This window comes from Bombina bombina, chromosome 3 (genome assembly GCF_027579735.1).
Source record: "Bombina bombina isolate aBomBom1 chromosome 3, aBomBom1.pri, whole genome shotgun sequence".
NCBI classification, from domain to species: domain Eukaryota; kingdom Metazoa; phylum Chordata; class Amphibia; order Anura; family Bombinatoridae; genus Bombina; species Bombina bombina.
In genome coordinates, this window is record NC_069501.1 from 305645303 (window position 1) to 305669681 (window position 24379).

At 37.4% G+C, this 24379-nt stretch overlaps 1 protein-coding gene and 1 long non-coding RNA gene across 6 annotated transcripts in view; one reads left to right on the top strand and one right to left on the bottom strand.

Moving 5' to 3' along the window:
* Positions 1 to 24379, bottom strand: part of SH3KBP1 (SH3 domain containing kinase binding protein 1) — a 950191-nt gene that overhangs the window by 74848 nt on the left and 850964 nt on the right. For all 3 annotated transcript variants that reach the window (XM_053706396.1, XM_053706397.1, XM_053706398.1), the window contains 2 exons: positions 22502 to 22658; positions 19380 to 19465 (listed from right to left, as the gene is read on the bottom strand). In XM_053706396.1, the coding sequence (XP_053562371.1) occupies positions 19380 to 19465; positions 22502 to 22658 (243 nt within the window). The remainder of the gene's footprint in view (positions 1 to 19379; positions 19466 to 22501; positions 22659 to 24379) is intronic.
* LOC128653231 (uncharacterized) overlaps positions 1 to 24379 on the top strand; it is a 155770-nt gene that overhangs the window by 18740 nt on the left and 112651 nt on the right. Inside the window, exons 1-2 of one of the 3 annotated variants that reach the window (XR_008401342.1) lie at positions 8812 to 8871; positions 24075 to 24126. This is a non-coding gene — a long non-coding RNA (uncharacterized LOC128653231). Of the gene's footprint in view, positions 1 to 8811; positions 8872 to 19399; positions 19491 to 24074; positions 24127 to 24379 lie in introns of those variants that run through there. The other 2 variants (XR_008401340.1, XR_008401341.1) reach the window with 2 other exon arrangements.

Here is a 24379-nt window from a genome sequence, read left to right on the forward strand (position 1 = left end):
GTGTGTAAATCCGAGTATGAAACAATACTTTTCCAAACGGCCTTTGCGTTGGCCTTCTTCGGAGCATTCCGGATATCAGAATTGATAAGTTGCTCTAAGAGTGCACAAGGTGGAGTGGGTATTTGTGATATCGAAGTGACGGACTCACACGTGTCCATATTCTTGAAACGGTCAAAAACTGATCAGGGAGGAAAGGGAAAAACGGTGAGGTTGTATCCCACGGGAGTGGAGTTGTGTCCGTGTAGGGCATTGCAAGAATTTTTGGCAATTAGACCAAAGATGGGAGGGTCATTGCTGTTGCATAAGGATAGCGAGGCTTTATCACAATTTCAATTCCAGAGGGTGTTAGGTAGGGCATTAGACACGGCAGGATTCAATCCGGGGGAATTTGGTTCGCATTCCTTTAGGATAGGCGCAGCAACCGAGGCAGCCGCTCTGGGATTGGGGGAGGGAGTGGTAAAAGGGGTGGGGAGATGGTCATCTAAGTGTTATCGGACTTACGTCCGTCCTCATCTGTTGCTATAATCATGTGTACCCCCCCTCCTCCTCTTGTCTCACAGAGCCGCTGCAGGTCTGGTTAGTGGGCCATTCTTTCATTTATTGGGCTCGAAGGGCGGCAGGGTACAAGGAAGACGGCCTGCAGCTAGGTATTCCGAAAGAAAAAGCGGTTCTCCGGTGGTTCGGGATTCGGGGCCTGCGATGGGACCAAGTCGTTTTTTCTGTCGTCGGGTATGCCAAACAATTTACACGTCCTGACGTATTGGTCATTCATGCCAGTGGAAACGATCTGGGGTCTCTGCCACAAAAAGAGCTGGTCAGGAGGATTAAGAGAGATATGTCAAGATTACGAGAATTATTTCCCGGGATAAGGATCGTTTGGTCCACAATGGTCCCGCGCTTACATTGGAGAACAGCATGGGACCAGGCTAGGTTGGATAATAGTAGGCGAAAAGTGAACAAATTGGTCACAGCATTTATGAAGAAGATTAATGGGGCAGTGGTCCATCATGGAGACCTAGAGGACGTGGGTAAAGGTGAATTTTACCTACAGGATGGTGTTCACCTGAACGAATTTGGATTACGGCTTTTCATCCTAGCCATTCGGGAAAGACTCCAATTGCTGATGTGATTGGTGGGGGAACTGGGGAAGAGGTGTCTTCCCAGTTGGTGGCGGTGTGCTAGCATCATCAATTGGCAGACCAAGGCAAGAAGTGGTTGGTGGTTAGCCTCCCAATGGGTGGGGAGAGCTAGGTAATTGGCTCCTTGGGCACGGGGTCCCTTGGAGCTGGTATTTGGTGGTTGGAACGGACTTAGCGCCTTGCGAAGTCCTGAGAAAAAGACGGCCTGGTCTAGTAGTGGTGATGATGAATTTTAACCCCTTGGGGTGGGGGGTTAAGAAAAAGGGAGTACAGTGATGCTAGCGCATTGAGAGTTGGGTTATTGTTATTATTGTTATTATTGTTATTTTTGTTTTGTTATTGCACTTCGTTTATTTATTGATTTGGTTATTTAAATTATGTTAAATTAATAAACAGGCTGTGGCCAGAATTTTATACCATGATATACAAGTATGTTTCTTTATTCTTAAAGTAATAAGTTATTAATGATGTGCTTTGGTAAAGGGGCCGGTAATGGACGACTCAATAGGTCATGGGTGGGCCCCGGAGGCGTAAGGCATGTAGGAGGAGGGGCCCGTTGACCGGATGGGAGGAGAAGGCCCCGGTCGCTGGGCGGAGCTCAGACAGGAAGTGACGTGCGAAGACCAGGGCGAGGCTAGGCAGTTCCTGAATTTACCTGGTCGCGGAAGCAGCTCCCGAAGATTGTCCCTCCCTCCCTCCCCAAAGAAAAGTAATGTTAAGTTAATAGGATTGTGAGGGCGCAATGGCCTAGGGGCCAGGGCGGTGTGCTAGCATCATCAATTGGCAGACCAAGGCAAGAAGTGGTTGGTGGTTAGCCTCCCAATGGGTGGGGAGAGCTAGGTAATTGGCTCCTTGGGCACGGGGTCCCTTGGAGCTGGTATTTGGTGGTTGGAACGGACTTAGCGCCTTGCGAAGTCCTGAGAAAAAGACGGCCTGGTCTAGTAGTGGTGATGATGAATTTTAACCCCTTGGGGTGGGGGGTTAAGAAAAAGGGAGTACAGTGATGCTAGCGCATTGAGAGTTGGGTTATTGTTATTATTGTTATTATTGTTATTTTTGTTTTGTTATTGCACTTCGTTTATTTATTGATTTGGTTATTTAAATTATGTTAAATTAATAAACAGGCTGTGGCCAGAATTTTATACCATGATATACGAGTATGTTTCTTTATTCTTAAAGTAATAAGTTATTAATGATGTGGTTTGGTAAAGGGGCCGGTAATGGACGACTCAATAGGTCACAGTGGATGAAATAGAAATGGTCTCCAGGGCTAACCTAGCAACTTGAGTTTGTGACGGGGGAGCAGGTTACATTTTTATGAATTTTAAATGTTTTAGTTTTATCCATCTATCTATCATCTATCTATATATACTGTATATACGGAGAGAGAGAAAGATATAGATATAAATATATATTTTACATAAAATACAGATAGAAGAAAATATTATTTTTCATTTTGAACATATATTTCTATACATAAGTGAAGAACATAGGAGTGTGAAGTATTCCTAATGCACCTTCGGCTTTAGAACAGTTGGACTAGCGCAGTTTCAGGTTAGCACACAAGCAATTAATAGAAAGGATTTCTGCACCACATAGAAGTCTATGGGGACAACGAGTTAGGGGGGTTGCGATATTTGAAGTTAGCTCGCATATGTCTTTCACTTGGGCAAGTTAACTATTTACTTTCAACTTGTAACATCAGCGCTATCCTGAGAGTGATTTTATTTTACCTCAAGTGCAGTTAACGCTCATGAACAATAAACAATTATCGCTCCAAAGTCTTTGAAATAAAAGGAAAAAAGTAAACTACAGTGTCACTAAGAAAACCTTAAACACAAATTGGGAGCTTCATGAAATGCCAGCTTCATACAGCATTTGCAATATGCTTTGATTAATGGAGCTTTGGTTTCTCAAATCAGTATATTTGTATGCCTTTTCTTTTTACTGATTTTCTAGTTTCCCATAACCAAAGGATCCTTATCAGCCCATCACAAACCTGCACATATATAAGGTAAATAAACATACATTGCTGTTTACCTATAACTTTGTTCTGTTGGTATCATTTCTTAAAGGGACACTCAGTCAAAATTAAACTTTCATTATTCAGATAGAGCATGCCATTTTAAACAACTTTCCAATTTACTTCCATTAACAAAATGTGCACAGTCTTTTTATATTTACACTTTTTGAGTCACCAGCTCCTGAGCATGTACAAGAATAAGTGTGTATGCATTTGTGATTGGCTGATGGCTGTCACATGGTACGTGTATGCATTTGTGATTGGCTAATGGCTGTCACATGGTACAGGGGGAGTGGAAAAAGACAACTTAAAATTGTCAGAAAAAAAATCTACTATTCATTTGAAGTTCAGACTAAGTGCTATTGCATTGTCTTGTTATCTTGCATTTGTTGATTATGTGAATCTACTGTGTTGACTGGTCCTTTAAGTAAGCTAAGGAGCAGTAATGCATTAGTGAGAGATTGCTGCTATTTGGTGGCTGCACTTACATGCCTCTTGCCATTGGCTCACCTAATATGTTCCCCTAGCTCCCTGCAGTGCATCCTGCTAATGAGCCTACCTAGGTATGCTCCTTCAACAAGATACCAAGAGAATGAAATGTTTCAAGTGTACTTAAAGGGTCATAAACCCATTTTATTTCTTTCACGATTCTGATAAAACATACAATTTTAAACAACTTTCCAATTTTCTTCTTTTTCTTGTTATCCTTTGTTTAAAAGCTGTGATGTAAGCTCATGAAAGTGTTTGTGGGTACAGCACTATATGGCAACAGTTTTGCAACAATGTTATACATAAGCAAGAGCACTAGATGGCAGCACTATTTCCTGTCATGTAGTGCTTCAGGGATGTGCATGTTACCTACCTAGGTATCTCTTCAACAAAGAATAACATGAGAACAAAGCAACTTTTATAATAGAAGTAAATTGGAAACTTTTTTAAATTTGTATGTTCTATCTGAATAATGAAAGAAAACACATATATGCCTTTTGTGTGTTCATCTAGCTGTGTTCATCTAGCTCCCAGTCGTGCATTGCTGCTCTTTCAACAAAAGGATATCAAGGGGTTATGGAGTTTGCTCATTTTCATTAGAATAAACATGCATATTTTTTATTTGTTTTGACTTTGATTGAGCAGGTAGCATTTGTATTATTTGGTGACATTGCTTCCTAATGTCATCAATTCAGTGGGGGTAATTTCAATGATCCTTTCCCATACACAAAACCAATGTTCTAACTGCAAACTTTTTGGGTATTTGATAAGTGTAAAAGTGTTTTTTGGGGTTTAACAAGGTCATTTTATTAGTTGTGGAAGTGAAAAATAGCCCTGAATTTTGATTGTGATCAGTCAAACAGGCCTGGCACATGGTAAAGGGGCAGTCTACTCCAGAATTTGTATCATTTAAAAAGATAATCCCTTTATTACCAATTTTGCATAACCAACACATATTAATACACTTTTTACCTGTGTGATTACCTTGTATCGAAGCTTCTGCAGACTGCCCCCGTATCTCAGTTCTTTTGACAGACTTGCATCTTAGCCAATCAGTGCTGACTCATAAAAAAACTCCATGGGAGTGAGCACAATGTTATCTATATGACACACATGAACTAGCACTGCCTGGCTGTGAAAAACTGTCAGTGAGATAGGAGACGTCCTTCAATGGTTTAGAAATTAGTTTGAGCCTACCTTATTTTAGCTTTCAACAAAGAATACCAAGAGAACAAAGCAAAATTGAGGATAAAAGTAAATTGGAAAGTTGTTTAAAATTGCATGCCCTGAATCATGAACATATCATTTTGACTAGACTGTCCATTTAAGTATAGGGCCATTTTTCACCAAACTGATAATGACAAAAAGTGCAGCTGATAATTAGTGAAAATGGCGGATTGAGATAGCAGTGTCATTGAAAAGGGCTCATCTGCTGCTGATAATTACCAAACAACAATGTGCCTCAATCTGATGAATGTTTTAATACAGTGGAAGAAGCATATTACAGACTTTCTATAAAATTCCCAAGAGACATTTTATCTGCTAGGTACAACTACAACAGCAAGGTTACTACTCCCAGTACTATTGCTTTTTCTCTCTGCAGGGCTGCTCTCATATTTTAACCCTTGCTACATATTAAACCAATGCTACACTGGGCACCGCCATCTTGGAGAATAAGTATTCTTGTACCATGTGACAGGAGGGTGCACATTTACAGATCAGTTTTTGGCAAGCTGTATTAGTTTAGTGTGCATAATACAGAGTGGGAGCTGTACATTTGTGCAGGCGCTGCACTGCTCTATATTATTCCTGAAGATTTTTTTTATTAAATTTATGTGTCTTTTAAACTATGTAAAAAAAAAAAATAAACCTGCAAAAACAAAGTTTTGCATTGTGCAAACTTAACTAAAATTCCAGATACAGCTATCAAAAAGCCAGCAATGCCATTGATCTGTTAATGTGCATCACTTCTGTCACAGGGAGCAAGAATATGTAAGCTCCAAGATGGCAGTACCTATCATGTGAAGAGATGGAGTCTCACTAACTGGTACCTGTAATGGGGTAAAATAAGAGAAACGCTGAAAACAGGAGGAAAAACAATATCATGGTTAGTAGTCACCCTACAACTGAAGCTGTACTCTGCAGTTCAATGTCCCTTTAACCCCTTAATGACCGAGGACGTGCAGGGTACGTCCTCAGAAAAAAGGCAGTTAACACCTGAGAACGTACCCTGCACGTCCTCGGTGTGGAAAGCAGCTGGAAGCGATCCTGCTCGCTTCCAGCTGCTTTCCGGTTATTGCAGTGATGCCTCGATATGGAGGCATCCTGCAATAACCTTCTACGGCCATCCGATGCAGAGAGAGCCACTCTGTGGCCCTCTCTGCACCGGACATCGATGGCCGGTATCGTTGGTGGGTGGGAGCCGGTGTGGGAGGTGGGTGGCGGCCATCGATGGCCCTGGTCATGTGGAGGGGCGGGATCGTGGGTGGGGGAGTCCGGGGGCGCGCGTGGGCGCGTGCACGTGCACGAGGGGGCGGGGGCGGGCGCGTGCAAGGGGAGGGAGCGGGTGGGAACCGCTACACTACAGAAAAATGTGTCCCAAAACAAAATAAAAGTGGGACCTAGAATGTAAAAAAAAAAACTTTAGGTGTCATTTAGGTGGTGGGGGTTGGTCCGTGGGGGGGTGGGGGGGGGAAGCTACACTACAGAAAAAGATTAAAAAAAATAAACATTTGTTTGTGTGCAAGATGGCCCCCAATAAGGCAGAGGGGGAGGCTTAGAGAGCTGTTTTGGGGGGATCAGGGAGGTTGGGGGCTAAGGGGGGATCCTAAACACAGCATATGTAAAAATATGCTTTTTTTTTTCTTTTAAAAAACTTTTATTTTAGTACTGGCAGACTTTCTGCCAGTACTTAAGATGGCGGGGACAATTGTGGGGTGGGGGAGGGAAGGGAGCTGTTTGGGAGGGATCAGGGGGTGGGATGTGTCAGGTGGGAGGCTGATATCTACACTAAAGCTAAAATTAACCCTGCAAGCTCCCTACAAACTACCTAATTAACCCCTTCACTGCTAGCCATAATACACGTGTGATGCGCAGCAGCATTTAGCGACTTTCTAATTACCAAAAAGCAACGCCAAAGTCATATATGTCTGCTATTTCTGAACAAAGGACATCCCAGAGAAGCATTTACAACCATTTGTGCCATAATTGCACAAGCTGTTTGTAAATAATTTCAGTGAGAAACCTAAAATTGTGAAAAAATTTACGTTTTTTTTAATTTGATCGCATTTGGCGGTGAAATGGTGGCATAAAATATACCAAAATGGGCCTAGATCAATACTTGGGGTTGTCTACTACACTACAATAAAGCTAAAATTAACCCTAGAAGCTCCCTACATGCTCCCTAATTAACCCCTTCACTGCTGGGCATAATACACGTATTGTGCGCAGTGGCATTTAGAAGCCTTCTAATTACCAAAAAGCAAAGCCAAAGCCATATATGTCTGCTATTTCTGAACAAAGGGGATCCCAGAGAAGCATTTACAACCATTTATGCTATAATTGCATAAGTTGTTTGTAAATAATTTCAGTGAGAAACCTAAAGTTTGTGAAAAAATTTGTGAAAAAGTGAACAATTTTTTTTATTTGATCGCATTTGGCGGTGAAATGGTGGCATGAAATATACCAAAATGGGCCTAGATCAATACTTTGGGATGTCTTCTAAAAAAAAATATATACATGTCAATGGATATTCAGGGATTCCTGAAAGATATTAGTGTTCCAATGTAACTAGCGCTAATTTTGAAAAAAAAGTGGTTTTGAAATAGCAAAGTGCTACTTGTATTTATGGCCCTATAACTTGCAAAAAAAGCAAAGAACATGTAAACATTGGGTATTTCTAAACTCAGGACAAAATTTAGAAACTATTTAGCATGGGTGTTTTTTGGTGGTTGTAGATGTGTAACAGATTTTGGGGGTCAAAGTAAGAAAAAGTGTGTTTTTTTAAATTTTTTCCTTATATTTTATAATGTTTTTTATAGTAAATTATAAGATATGATGAAAATAATGGTATCTTTAGAAAGTCCATTTAATGGTGAGAAAAACGGTATAAAATATGTGTGGGTACAGTAAATGAGTAAGAGGAAAATTACAGCTAAACACAAACACCGCAAAAATGTAAAAATAGCCTTGGTCCCAAACGGACAGAAAATGGAAAAGTGCTGCGGTCATTAAGGGGTTAATAGCTAATTTTGTTAACACTGTTTCTTTCAACAAGAATAGAATATAGCCTGTATTTACTAAGAATCAAAGCTTATGTTGCTTTCAAGGGATATCAGAAAAGAACAACTTAATGTACAAAAAAACAAAATAAATTTAAAGGGACAGTCTAGTCCAAAATAAACTTTCATGATTCAGATAGGGCATGTAATTTTAAACAATTTTCCAATTTACTTTTATCACAAATTTTGCTTTGTTCTCTTGGTATTCTTAGTTGAAAGCTAAACCTAGGAGGTTTATATGCTAATTTCTAGGCCCTTGAAGGCCGCCTCTTCTATCAGGGCATTTTGACAGTTTTTCACCACTAGAGGGTGTTAGTTCACGTTTATCATATAGATAACACCGTGCTCACGCACATGGAGTTCCAGTGAGCAAGCTCTGATTGGCTAAAATGGATGTCTGTCAAAAGAACTGAAATAAGGGGGCAGTTTGCAGAGGCTTAGATACAGGGTAATCACAGAGGTAAAAAGTGTATTTATATAGGGAATGGGTAATAAAGGGATTATCTATCTTTTCAAACAATAACAATTCTGGTGTAAATTGTCCCTTTAAGGCAGAATCTAAAAAAAAAAGTACCAAACTGATGGTAACATTAAAAATATAAAAATTATAAATATTAAAGGGACATTCTCAAGCAAAAATGTTATGCTGGGGGCTGCAATGTTTGTGGCACTCTACCTATGTGTTTTAACTCTTTTGTGGGGATTATTATCAGTTATTTGTAGGACACCAACAGATTACGCAGCACTATAAACATATGTAGTATATGCAAAGGTAGCATTTATAAGAGAATATTGGGTAGAGGGCCCTGACAAGGGTTGCAAAGTTATAAATCAAGTCTCGTGAAGGTGATGTACAAAACAGCTGGGCTCATAGGCTGACATGCTAAAGAGCTTCAAGGGGATTACAAAAGGGGAAGGAGAGGAACTGAGGCAAGAAAAGGTTAGTGTACATTGTGCATTCCTAAACATAAGAGTCTTTAAGGAATGCTTAAAGCTGTAAAACTAGGGGAGAGTCTTGTGGAACGAGGGGATTAAACACAGAGATTACAAGTGTAGTGTAGGAATACAAATGGTATAGTGGACTAATATTGCTCTAGTGTTATACAGAACAGTTGCATTTTTGCTTTCAAATAATAAGTAAATTATAAAAGTTTCTCATGAAGCCTTAGTATCTCACTTGCTACAGTAATTCCTGTTGGGTACAGCAGATAGCAAATGCCAGGTTCTAAACATCATTAAAAGAGAGAGCAGTATTTCAGGTAACCTGCCCGGACTACACTTAACCAATGTATTGTAATGCGTGACAAATGGGTGCCTAGCGGTCCTTTAGGCAATCTATTGAAAGTATAGGCCATGCCTCATATGCATAGTAAAAAAGTTACCCAGCAGCAGTAGCAAACCGAGCATTACTGTAGCGTACTGTGCAATCAGTAGCACTCAGACGTAGTACAGCAAATATCACAACAAAATAAGAGCATGTCATTTTATCAGGATGCTGTTACAATGTATGCATTTTTATTGCAGAAACATGCAGATGAGATAAATTACAAGGCCTACACTTAATCTCCTCATCTGCATGTTTCTGCAATTCTATGTGTATGTATAATCTCTCCAGAAAAACATTCTGGTCGTCCAACATTTGCATCAGACAATCTTAAGCATGTTCCAAAATGATTAACTATATGTAATATTCATTCTCAGGGGATGAAAACATAAATGACAAAATATAAATTACAAAAAAAAAAATCAACATTATTACATAATTACTTTGTCAAAAACAACTCATGAAATCTTAACAGACTAAGAACTCTTATATGTGTTGTCCTGCCAGTTTACAGCAGCCTACTGAATGGTTAGCACACACGGCTTTGTTTGTCTCAGATAAAAAAAATTCATTCACTCATTGCCAATAATGAAATATTAAATAACCCTTATTTGGATAAATATGCATAGATTACAGTATACATGAATGTGTGTGTTTATACAGCATGTATGCACTTATGTCACAAACTTATGGATTTATATGCCTGCTATATATTTCATCATTTACAGCAATATCAATATACAAACTACAGAATTTTTCTTTTCATGTCTCCCCAATCAACAAGCTACGACCCCCTTTAAGATCATTTCGATATTTTCTGTCAGAATACATGGTTAGCTAAAATGTCCCGTTATAAAATTAGATATTTTTGTGTGTGTGTGTTTTGCAGTTTTAGAAATCATATCCTAGACATAAAAACATTGTACTTGACACCCCCATTAGATAAAACTTATTTATTAAAAACATTTTCTTGAACATTTTTACGAACTACTAAGAATCGGATAGGACAAGTTGCATATACTTTACTGCTTACCTGAACTTTAGAGTATTAGTTCTTGTCTGTGATATGACTAGACATTAACAAGTTATAACAGAGATTTAAGATATGATCCTGTCAATGAAGCAGTATAAAATCTTACCTGGCAGAAAGTGAGAAAGATTTGGTCTCTGGTTGCTTGTTGCTACAGACTAACACTAGCTGTTACTAAAATGAGTGACTTGAGCAGATGCAACTACAGAAGAGACAAATGGCAAATCTGTCTTGATATGTTTACACCAGGGAACTTGCCTCACTAGCAAATGACTTGTCACAACTCAGTTCAAAATCCCCTGCAGTTTGACCTATAAGTGTTTATTATGTATTGTAGCTGAGCATGCAAATAATGTGTACATACCACTGTAACCTAAAGATTTTACAGGAAAACACGTTACACCAAATTGAATTGTGGTATCTGTACTAATGTTATTTGTATGTAATAGATAGAAAACATAATTTATGTAAGAACTTACCTGATAAATTCATTTCTTTCATATTAGCAAGAGTCCATGAGCTAGTGACGTATGGGATATACATTCCTACCAGGAGGGGCAAAGTTTCCCAAACCTCAAAATGCCTATAAATACACCCCTCACCACACCCACAAATCAGTTTAACGAATAGCCAAGAAGTGGGGTGATAAGAAAAAAGTGCGAAAGCATAAAAAATAAGGAATTGGAATAATTGTGCTTTATACAAAAAAATCATAACCACCACAAAAAAGGGTGGGCCTCATGGACTCTTGCTAATATGAAAGAAATGAATTTATCAGGTAAGTTCTTACATAAATTATGTTTTCTTTCATGTAATTAGCAAGAGTCCATGAGCTAGTGACGTATGGGATAATGACTACCCAAGATGTGGATCTTTCCGCGCAAGAGTCACTAGAGAGGGAGGGATAAAGACAGCCAATTCCGCTGAAAAATAATCCACACCCAAAATAAAGTTTAAATGATAAGCAGAAGATTCAAACTGAAACAGCTGCCTGAAGTACTTTTCTACCAAAAACAGCTTCAGAAGAAGAAAACACATCAAAATGGTAGAATTTAGTAAAAGTATGCAAAGAAGACCAAGTTGCTGCTTTGCAAATCTGATCAACCGAAGCCTCATTCCTAAACGCCCAGGAAGTAGAAACTGACCTAGTAGAATGAGCTGTAATCCTTTGAGGCGGAGTTTTACCCGACTCAACATAAGCATGATGAATTAAAGATTTCAACCAATAAGCCAAAGAAATGGCAGAGGCCTTCTGACCTTTCCTAGAACCGGAAAAGATAACAAATAGACTAGAAGTCTTTCGGAAATTCTTAGTAGCTTCAACATAATATTTCAAAGCTCTAACAACATCCAAAGAATGCAATGACCTCTCCTTAGAATTCTTAGGATTAGGACAGAATGAAGGAACCACAATTTCTCTACTAATGTTGTTAGAATTCACAACCTTAGGTAAAAATTTAAAAGAAGTTCGCAACACCGCCTTATCCTGATGAAAAATCAGAAAAGGAGACTCACAAGAAAGTGCAGATAATTCAGAAACTCGTCTGGCAGAAGAGATAGCCAAAAGGAACAAAACTTTCCAAGAAAGTAATTTGATGTCCAACGAATGCATAGGTTCAAACGGAGGAGCTTGAAGAGCCCCCAGAACCAAATTCAAACTCCAAGGAGGAGAAATTGACTTAATGACAGGTTTTATACGAACCAAAGCTTGTACAAAACAATGAATATCAGGAAGATTAGCAATCTTTCTGTGAAAAAGAACAGAAAGAGCAGAGATTTGTCCTTTCAAGGAACTTGCAGACAAACCTTTATCCAAACCATCCTGAAGAAATTGTAAAATTCTCGGAATTCTAAAAGAATGCCAGGAAAATTGATGAGAAAGACACCAAGAAATATAAGTCTTCCAGACTCTATAATATATCTCCCTAGATACAGATTTACGAGCCTGTAACATAGTATTAATCACAGAGTCAGAGAAACCTCTTTGACTAAGAATCAAGCGTTCAATCTCCATACCTTTAAATTTAAGGATTTGAGATCCTGATGGAAAAAAGGACCTTGCGACAAAAGGTCTGGTCTTAACGGAAGAGTCCACGGTTGGCAAGAGGCCATCCGGACAAGATCCGCATACCAAAACCTGTGAGGCCATGCTGGAGCTACCAGCAGAACAAACGAGCATTCCTTCAGAATCTTGGAGATTACTCTTGGAAGAAGAACTAGAGGCGGAAAGATATAGGCAGGATGATACTTCCAAGGAAGTGACAATGCATCCACTGCTTCCGCTTGAGGATCCCTGGATCTGGACAGATACCTGGGAAGTTTCTTGTTTAGATGAGAGGTCATCAGATCTATTTCTGGAAGTCCCCACATTTGAAAAATCTGAAGAAATACCTCTGGGTGAAGAGACCATTCGCCCAGATGTAACGTTTGGCGGCTGAGATAATCCGCTTCCCAATTGTCTATACCTGGGATATGAACCGCAGAAACTAGACAGGAGCTGGATTCCGCCCATACCAGAATTCGAGATACTTCCTTCATAGCCAGAGGACTGTGAGTCCCTCCTTGATGATTGATGTATGCCACAGTTGTGACATTGTCTGTCTGAAAACAAATGAACGATTCTCTCTTTAGAAGAGGCCATGACTGAAGAGCTCTGAAAATTGCACGGAGTTCCAAAATATTGATCGGTAATCTCACCTCCTGAGATTCCCAAACCCCTTGTGCTGTCAGAGACCCCCAAACAGCTCCCCAACCTGTCAGACTTGCATCTGTTGAAATTACAGTCCAGGTCGGAAGAACAAAAGAAGCCCCCTGAACTAAAAGATGGTGATCTGTCCACCACATCAGAGAGTGTCGTACAATCGTTGTTAAAGATATTAATTGAGATATCTTTGTGTAATCCCTGCACCACTGGTTCAGCATACAGAGCTGAAGAGGTCGCATGTGAAAACGAGCAAAGGGGATCGCGTCCGATGCTGCAGTCATAAGACCTAGAATTTCCATGCATAAGGCTACCGAAGGGAATGATTGTGACTGAAGGTTTTGACAAGCTAATATCAACTTTAGACGTCTCTTGTCTGTCAAAGACAGAGTCATGGACACTGAATCTATCTGAAAACCTAAAAAGGTTACCCTTGTCTGAGGAATCAATGAATTTTTTGGTAAATTGATCCTCCAACCATGATCTTGAAGAAACAACACAAGTCGATTCGTATGAGATTCTGCTAAATGTGAAGACTGAGCAAGTACCAAGATATCGTCCAAATAAGGAAATACCACAATACCCTGTTCTCTGATTACAGACAGAAGGGCACCGAGAACCTTTGAAAAAATTCTTGGGGCTGTAGCTAGGCCAAACGGTAGAGCCACAAACTGGTAATGCTTGTCTAGGAAAGAGAATCTCAGAAACTGATAGTGACCTGGATGAATCGGAATATGCAGATATGCATCCTGTAAATCTATTGTGGACATATAATGCCCTTGCTGAACAAAAGGCAGGATAGTCCTTATAGTTACCATTTTGAATGTTGGTATCCTTACATAACGATTCAATATTTTTAGATCCAGAACTGGTCTGAAGGAATTCTCCTTCTTTGGTACAATGAAGAGATTTGAATAAAACCCCAGCCCCTGTTCCAGAACTGGAACTGGTATAATTACTCCAGCCAACTCTAGATCTGAAACGCATTTCAGAAATGCTTGAGCCTTCGCTAGGTTTACTGGGACACGGGAAAGAAAAAATCTCTTTGCAGGAGGCCTTATCTTGAAGCCAATTCTGTACCCTTTTGAAACGATGTTCTGAATCCAGAGATTGTGAACAGAATTGAACCAAATTTCCTTGAAAAAACGTAATCTGCCCCCTACCAGCTGAACTGGAATGAGGGCCGCACCTTCATGTGGACTTGGGAGCTGGCTTTGGTTTTCTAAAAGGCTTGGATTTATTCCAGACTGGAGATGGTTTCCAAACTGATACCGCTCCTGAGGATGAAGGATCAGGCTTTTGTTCCTTGTTGAGACGAAAGGAACGTAAACGATTATTAGACCTAAATTTACCTTAGATTTTTTATCCTGTGGTAAAAAAGTTCCTTTCCCTCCAGTAACAGTTGAGATAATAGAATCCAACTGAGAACCAAATTTATTACCCTGGAAAGAAAGGGAAAGCAGAGTAGACTTAGAAGACATATCAGCATTCCAAGTTTTAAGCCATAAAGCTCTTCTAGCTAAAATAGCTAGAGACATATACCTGACATCAACTCTAATGATATCAAAGATGGCATCACAAATAAAATTATTAGCATGTTGTAGAAGAATAATAATGCTATGAGAATTGATGATCTGTTACTTGTTGCGCTAAAGCTTCTAACCAAAAGGTTGAAGCTGCAGCAACATCCGCTAAAGATATAGCAGGTCTAAGAAGATTACCTGAACACAAGTAAGCTTTTCTTAGAAAGGATTCAATTTTCCTATCTAAAGGATCCTTAAAGGAAGTACCATCTGCCGTAGGAATAGTAGTACGCTTAGCAAGAGTAGAGACAGCCCCATCAACCTTAGGGATTTTTTCCCAAAATTCTAATCTGTCAGATGGCACAGGATATAATTGCTTAAAACGTTTAGAAGGAGTAAAAGAATTACCCAAATTATTCCATTCCCTGGAAATTACTTCAGAAATAGCACCAGGGACAGGAAAAACTTCTGGAATAACTACAGGAGATTTAAAAACCTTATCTAAACGTTTAGATTTAGTATCAAGAGGACTAGAATCCTCAAGTTCTAATGCAATTAGGACTTCTTTAAGTAAAGAACGAATAAATTCCATTTTAAATAAATATGAAGATTTATCAGCATCAACCTCTGAGACAGAATCCTCTGAATCAGAAGAACCAATATCAGTATCAGAATGATGATTTTCATTTAAAAATTCATCTGAAAAATTAGAAGTTTTAAAAGACTTTTTACGTTTACTAGAAGGAGGAATAACAGACATAGCCTTCTTAATGGATTTAGAAACAAAATCTCTTATGTTATCAGGAACACTCTATAGATGTTGACGGAACAGCAACAGGTAATGTAACAGTACTAAAGGAAATATTATCTGCATTAGCAAGTTTGTCATGACAAACAGTACAAACAACAGTTGGAGGAACAGATACCAAAAGTTTACAGCAGATACACTTAGCTTTGGTAGCTCCAGCACCAGGCAGGGATATTCCAGAAGTATCTTCTGACTCAGCTTCAACGTGGGACATCTTGCAATATGTAATAGAAAAAACAACATATAAAGCAAAATTGATCAAATTCCTTAAATGACAGTTTCAGGAATGGGAAAAAAATGCCATAGAACAAGCTTCTAGCAACCAGAAGCACAAAATAATGAGACTTAAATCAAGGCAAATAAATGTTTGAATACATATATTTAGAACTTTATATAAAAGTGCCCAACCATAGCTTAGAGTGTCACAGAAAATAAGACTTACTTACTTACCCCAGGACACTCATCTACATGTAGTAGAAAGCCAAACCAGTACTGAAACGAGAATCAGTAGAGGAAATGGTATATATAAGAGTATATCGTCGATCTGAAAAGGGAGGTAAGAGATGAATCTCTACGACCGATAACAGAGAACCTATGAAATAGACCCCGTAGAAGGAGATCACTGCATTCAAATAGGCAATACTCTCCTCACATCCCTCTGACATTCACTGCACGCTGAGAGGAAAACCGGGCTCCAACCTGCTGCGGAGCGCATATCAACGTAGAATCTAGCACAAACTTACTTCACCACCTCCATAGGAGGCAAAGTTTGTAAAACTGATTTGTGGGTGTGGTGAGGGGTGTATTTATAGGCATTTTGAGGTTTGGGAAACTTTGCCCCTCCTGGTAGGAATGTATATCCCATACGTCACTAGCTCATGGACTCTTGCTAATTACATGAAAGAAATAAAGAATTCTGAAGGATATAAGCAAGATCACAAAATGTGCATCATCAAAAACTTTCAAGATTAAGAATACACATACATTATAACCCAAGTATATTTGTATTTGTCACCCTCCACACTAATTTTCAGTGACATCCTGGTTGAAAATTACTTTGTTAAAGGGACACTGAACCCAAATGTGTTCTTTCGTGATTCAGATAGAGCATTCAATTTTAAGCTACTTTCTCATTTATTCCTATTATCAATTTTTCTTTGTTCACTTGCTATCTTTATTTGAAAAAGAAGGCAGCTAAGCTTCTTTTTTGGTTCAGTACTCTGGATAGAGCTTTTTTTTATTAGTGGATGAATTTATCCACCAATCAGCAAGAATAACCCAGGTTATTCACCAAAAATGGGCCGGCAACTAACCTTACATTCTTGCATTTCAAATAAAGATACCAAGAGAATGAAGACAATTTGATACTAGAAGTAAATTAGAAAGTTGCTTAAAATTGCATGCTCTATTTGAATCATGAAAGAAAAAATTTGGGTTCAGTGTCCCTTTAAAGTGACATAAATGTAATACTGGATATGCTGTATAATACATTTTCTATACAGACGTCTTCTCTTATGAAATACAAGGGTTGTGTATCACATGTTTTATTCCATGGGGTTTTCAGTTTCAAGGCCATGTCAATCCACTTGAAAAACATTAGAAAACTCAGTTATCAGAGTGCATCTGACAGCAGTATCGCAGTTCAGCAGAAAACATTAAGCATGCAGCATTTTTCTTTCATTTTGTTAGGTTTTTCTAATTCAAAATCATTGATAATTGCCTCTTTATAGTAGCATTTCTTTTTACTTTACAGTTGTATTTTTACTTCACATATTAAAGAGCCAAGGAAGTAGTGTATTGCAAATATTGTGCCCCAGGATTGTTTTCCAAGATATGTTACAATACAAAGTCTGTTAGAAAAACAAGACTACTTTAGCCTTTTGTTCAGCTTTAAAGGGTCATAAAAGGTTAACAGTATGCTGTGTCTGTATTTGTAGCTATGCTCCATGCAAAGTGCACTGCATATACCTACAAATACAGTCTAAGCATACTGTTAACTTTTTATGACCCTCTAAACATTTTATGGAGACATAAATGATTCCTAGTTCAAATAAAAAGTAAAACTGTAGACTAAATTGCACTTTACAATTCTGAAGCCTTACTTGACCAAAATACTGTAATCAGTAATGCTCATTTTTCTTTGTGTCTGAACATTGAAAATGATTAATTTTACATTTATTCATAATTATAATTATTGTTTAAGTAAATAAAAACAACAACATTCAAACACATTAGGATATAATCTCCATCATCATCAACAATCAATCAATCAGCCACCATGTTTTATGTCAAAATCTAAGTAATTGATGACTCCAGACTAGTCAACAGAAGCCATCCTGAAGTTTGCCCACAGGCCAAATTATTTAAATGACTAGTCATTCACTGGCTGCATAAGCATGGCTGCTCATGCTTATGAAATAATCAGTAATCTGCTAATCATTTTGAAGTCATCAGCCAGAATTGTTTATCTTAGCTGATGACTTTACAAGCCTGATGATAATGTCTGATGATATGCAAATGACTTCTAAAATAATTTCATGAACAGTAATCCTGTTTGTCTTGGGTTCACATTGATGGTGCAAGTTTTTCTTTTATTAATTTCTGTGTAAAACATCTACCAAACCATATTGAAAACCCAGTGAAATACGCGTTTTTTATTGCTTTGCATGCTCAACCAGAAACACCATTTATATCGTATTGGAAATCAAGCAACTGCACTAATGAACAGGAATGGCATAGAATCATCAAGACAAAATTACCCATGTCAGAGCTTTTTGGCACAGCAGTCGCTAATGAATTAGAAAGGAGGGGGGGGGGGGGGAATAAAATGTGGATGCTAAAAAGAAAGGGTTAATGTCAAAGCACTACATTATAAATTTGCAGGTACAGTCATTAAAGTATATTCTATTACATTTTATCTTTATGTCCCTTTAAAGTAAGGTAGATGTATAAATAAGAACCTGTGATGTGCACCATCAATGTTATACAATGCATGTGTAACAGTGAAAAGTGCACACACAATAACAAATGACTGCAGGTTCTAGGTTTTTGTAATAAAATAAATATACTATTTTAGCAGAAACAAGTGATCTGAAGAGTAGTAAACTACAAGTCAACAAGGTTCAGGTTGTCCACATAGTCACCTTCCATTATTTTGTCGAATACATGTCTTTTTAGCCATTAACGCAGAATAGCTGGCAAAGGAAATCCCTTTTTGAAAATATAAAGACATAGCAATGGTTGCTCAAGCACATTGTCATTGCAAGTCTAACAGCTACATTAAAAAAGTTTTAAACATTCTTTTTTTACATGAAATGTGCAACTTTTGTATCCCTTTAACAGACCCAATATTTAAATGGATGAATGCAGAAAGGTGATGCATTATTTTCAGCTGATATACAGAATCATAAGGGGCAGCCAAAGAACTATGTATTGCAGTAAACACTGAGCAGCAACTAGTGGCCTGGGGTGGGGGAAATTCCACTGCAAAATTTATTAGATGATAGAAAAAAATGTCCTACCCTCAGGAAATCCTATACTATAATCCAGAAAACAAACAATCCCTTTCCTATCCCTACCTCTTTATTACACCCTCTTACACACACAGTGAATATAAGCATTTTGTAGCAGGACCACTATAAGTGTTAAAGGTGCAGTATCCCATCAATGACAACTAGAGTACTATGGGTAATATTGCCCCAGCATTACACAATAAATGCCATTTGACTATTTGTAACATCTAACAGTGTTCAACTAATCATTGGTCTCCAGCTATTGCTAAGCTTATAAATTGTCTAGGGAGCAAGTAATCTGTCTGTCAAATTCTGCCTATTCCTGTCTTGTACACAATGTATCATACAGCAAAATATACTGGCATGTTATAATGTCATTACTATTATTACTATCATTATTATTATTAATACTAAGAGTATTTCATTTTATTAGCAAGTTAATAAGAAATCAGCAAGAGTTATTTAGGCTGTGCATGAATCTGTCAATATGTATCAGTGTGCAGGACTCTGTGGCTATTTATATACTGGCAGTAATATATCCAGGACTTACCAATGTCATTGCTTTTATCTGACGAGTCTCGCTCAGGAGTGCTGGATACAGTAGCGCTTCCCACCTCTGCTTTTGGACTTTCACTTCTGCAGGGGAATAGAATAACAAGAGGTACTGAAAGATGGGTATACTTGTATATTTTCAGTACTGGAATAACAAAGTAATTAAATGTGTTCCAAATTTAAAGGCACAATTTAATGTAAGACTTAGTATGATCTATTTAATACAGTAACCAGACATTTTATTGATTTATAAAATCATATTACTGATGCGATCAAATTTATTTAGTTTACATAATGAACTATTTAAACATTTGTTTTATCTTCACAGTTATATTCACTTTAAAGGGCCACTTTAGTGCAAACATTTTTACTCTATTAATGCTCCAGCTCTATGTATTTAACCCAGAAAAGAGGTTAAACACATAAAAAGTCCCACTTGGAGAGCAAGCACTGTAACTACCAAGCTGAATACAACTGTTGTCTGCAAAAGCCGAGTGGGATTTTAACCATGTGTTTAACCCCTTTGTGAAAGTTAAAGACATAAAGTTGGAGCGTTAATAGCGCAAAAATAGCATGGTCTAACAAATTATAAAGGACAAGATAGATCATTTAAAGGGACAGTATACATTTGAATGCTTAATTATGCATAGCAAAACAACCCTGCAAAAAACTTTCATTATTTATTTTGCCCTCATTTCCTGTCATTTAAGTCTGAAAATTGTAGATTTTTTAGCCCTAGAAACTGAAAGAGCACAAATCAGGTTTAACAAACCTAATGTGTCCCTAAATTGCATCCTGTTTTCTTAAGCTAAACAATGAAGAATTTGTTAACAAAATGACAGTGTGAGACCTGCTGTCTCCAGTCCTGATTAGCTCCTCCACATAAGGAAAGTGTTATGTGGAGCTTTAACATTGAAAAACACTTGCAGCAAACAAGGTGTTAATTTGCTCTAACAACATTCAGAAATGGATATTTTTGAAGACTACATAAAAATTAAATGACAAGGTGTTTACGATCCCTTTAAGTGTATCCTTTACATAGCAAAGTAAAAAAGAAGCAAATGTGAAAAAAATTATATATTTTAAATACAGACATATTTACAGACATTAAAAAAATATATGTGAATGGATGAAATTCAGTTTTAAAAAGCAATACACGTGCATTAGGGAAAATGCTTCTAGTGATTAAATAAGGGGAACAAGGCATATGTAATGGCATCAGGCACAGTACAGCAGTGATAGCTTTTAATCAAAGCATTTTTTTCTAATACATATTTACTGTGTGTTTTTATTTAAAATTGAAATGTGTATTTCATGTTTGAGTTTTATGTTCTTTAATTGATAGTTGTCTCCTCCATCCCCAACCCTCATTTTAGTAATGGGTTAAAATGGACTTTTGTCCGCAAGTTTTATGACAAAGACACAAGTTGTAGTTGAAGATCAATTTTATAAATGAACAACATGGATCAACTGGTCGTTATTTGTGCCCTGCTAGATATAACACAACCAAAGATATCTCATGTGTAAGTTTTATTACAAAAAATAGAAAAACATGTAATTTAAAACAAAACATGTGAACAAAGATTCTGTGACTATCCATGCTTATACACATTATACATTTATAATATCAACATTAAAAATGTAGGTAAAAATACAGTGATGACAAAGCACTATTTATTTACTAATTACTTGCTTAAAATGTAAACTCAGATTCTGAAACACCAGGGGTACAAATACTTATTCAGCGTGCACCCTGTCCACCCTCCCTGGTCACAACTGCGGGATTGCTGTCTGTCTGTCTCAGGACAAAGAAGCCTAACACTATGCAAAATCCAAAGATCTAAAATCAATAGCCTTACTACTGAAGCAAAATCGGATTTTCAGTCTTAGATCACTAAGAATCATCCTAAAGGTAGTATTAGATGTTCTATTTTAGATAATTCTTCCAAGAATTATAATCAAATTTAAACTCAATTGCATACATTAAATAATTCTATATTGTCCAAAAGTATTATACTCTTTAAATTGAATTTTCTATTTTAGAATACTATAATTCAAAGTTGAAATAAATATTTCAGATTGTGTTGATATAGCCCATATCAGAATCCATATAAAATGATAACCCCATATTGAAAAAAACCCATCTTTCCAAGTGTGCATGATTGCAAATTTTGACCTGCGCCCCCAAATTTATTATTGTACATTTCCAAATTGGACCTTGTCCGCAAAATGCTTTGAAAGCAAACTAGCAAATGTCTATCACATAGGGCTCCCTATATTAGATGCCAAACAAACAAGGTTTGTTCTCGGGAACCTCGTCCACCTGGCATTGTGGCGAGCCGGAAGCAGATGCTAAGCCAGTTGCGCTAGAGCAGAGCTTCTCAATTATCACAATGGGATCAAGATGATTTAACTCTGCAAGCCTTAATGTGGCAGAGAGGCTAAGCGCTAGATTTATGAATTTGCAGAAGGACAGGGTTCATATGTTGTGAACCTCTCCGCATTTCATCACAGTGGGGCACATTTGTTCCCCATATTTACTACTGCACAAGAGACCGCCCCCTGCCCTTGCTCAACCAATTGCACAAGGGCTTGTCAATTTGATTTTCATCTGCCAACTCTAAGTTAGCAGAGAGGCTTTATAAATCAGCAGTTAAAACTGCTGTTTCATAAATATCAGTTTCGAGCTCAAATATGCGAGTCACTGCAACTGATTAGACTTTCGGATCATGATAAATCTAGTCCTAAGTTGCTACGGTGTTCAGCAAGCAGTCTTGCTCTGGGACAAAGCTGTATCTGCAGCTTTATAAATGGGGCCCATTATATATATCTCTTAGCTAAATTGAAAAAATATTGGTGTACTTGTTTTGACTGTAGCCTATTCGAAAAATTATCCTATCTCCTTGTACAAAATGCGTTCTCAAAAATACCAGATTAGTTTATGTAGAATTTTCAGCATTCTTTGTGATAAAATTGCCAAAGAAGTTGCCAAATTTTACCATCATTTGTTCATCAATTTACAGGAATAAAAATTTTGAAAACAGGATTTAAAATAAAATGTTCAAATAGCTGCATGAAGTGATAAAATCCAACAGACAGTATATGTAACTTATGACCTACCTCGTGTGTGTCACAGGTCCTACGGGTCTCTCTGGTCTCTTCGGTGGGAGGGTGCCCGGTCTATTTAAAGAGTTTGTTTTAGGCGGACGAGGCTTTTTTGGAGGTATTGCAGGCACAGAATGTTTCAGTGGATCAGTCACCTTATGATCAGGCCGTTCTTAAATTTGAAATATTTCAAGGAAACAAATGAAGAGACGCATTAAATGTTAAATTATAGCGATAATAATTACAATATTTTACCACATATGTAAGAAAAATATTGACAAAATAAAAGCAAGTTTGTTCATTTCATTGTACCACACTGAAACAACTATGAACAGACCTCATCCTTAAAGGGACCGTCTACTCCAGAATGTGTATTGTTTAAAATGATAGCTAATTCCTTTATTACCCATTCCCCGGTTTTGTATTACCATCACAGTTATGTTAAAGGGACATTAAACACTAAATACATGCTAGATAGAATGATGCATTCAAAGAAAAGTTTAGTCCATGACTAACATGTAGATGTATTTTTAAAAGTTTCATTAGTTGTTTAAAAAGTGACAAAATAAGTGTAAAGTTTTAGTGTCTATAAAACACTGGGAGCTGCCATATTGTAACTTGTGTTACCTTCTCTGCTGTGGCCAATTAGGGTCAGTTATAAATAGGTCACTAGAGTGTGCAGCCAATGGTTGTGCTGGATTTAACAGTGTTCTGCACTTCCATTTCTAACAGGAACTGAAAAGCTCACAATTTCAGAATGGAATTACAGGCAAAGAGGACAAAATAAATAATGAAAGTATATTGCAGAGTTGTTTTATTATATACAATGTATAATTTTATATTACCATCTCAAAGTGTTTAATGTCCCTTTAATACACTTTTTACCTCTGTGATTATATTGTATCTAAGCCTCTGCAGACTGCCTCTTTACTCTTTATTTAAGTTCTTTTGACAGAGTTGCATTTTAGCCAATCAGTGCTGACTACTAGGTAACTCCACGTCCATGTGCACAATCTTATCTATATGGCTCTTAACAAAGAATACCAAAAGAACAAAGCAAAGTTGATGATAAAAGTTAATTGAAAAGATGTTTAAAATTACATGACCCATCTGAATAATGAAAGTTTAATTTTCACTTGAATGTCCCTTTAAGTCTTTGTAAATATTTTAATTAGAATGCAAACTATTCTAGCACTCTAAAGGAACAAACATTGTTGCCCTTTCATTATTTATTTTGCCTGTTTTCCCTGTAATTTAAATATGAAAACTGCTGTTTCCACTATCCCCAGAAATCTACACAATCTTGCCACTCCTAATGGTGAACAATGAGTGGTTGATATGTGCAGCTGCTCTTTGATATCTGTCCTAATTGGCCACAGCAAATCAAGTAATTTTCATGCAGACATTTTGGAATGCAGTGAATTATTTTGGATCCATAAATAAAAAATACTTAAATCTCTATTAAAAGCAATTTTTTCTTTGATGCATCAGAAAGAAACCACATTTTACAATGCAATAACATCTTTATTTATGTGAATTGATGATCCTGTCCTGAATTAACTTTTTTTGTTTTGTTGTTCATTTTCAGGGAGGTTCTTGTCCACCAATAAAGCTGTGAGAGTTGCCCTTATCAGACAATGGTAAGTTGTGCACAAACATGCATCTTGATAGTTTCAAAATAATTTTAAACAGCTTTAACATTTTGTTCCCATGCAAAACATATTTCATCACTGTTCTTCCATACAGATAATTAAAAATGTTTTACTTTTACTATCCCTTTAAGAACTTTAACATACCCCTTTAAGAAATGTATTAATGGTACATTGTAATACAAAAAAAATGCATGTTATTTTTGCATTAGTGAACCTAAATAACTATGTGTTTAACCACTGT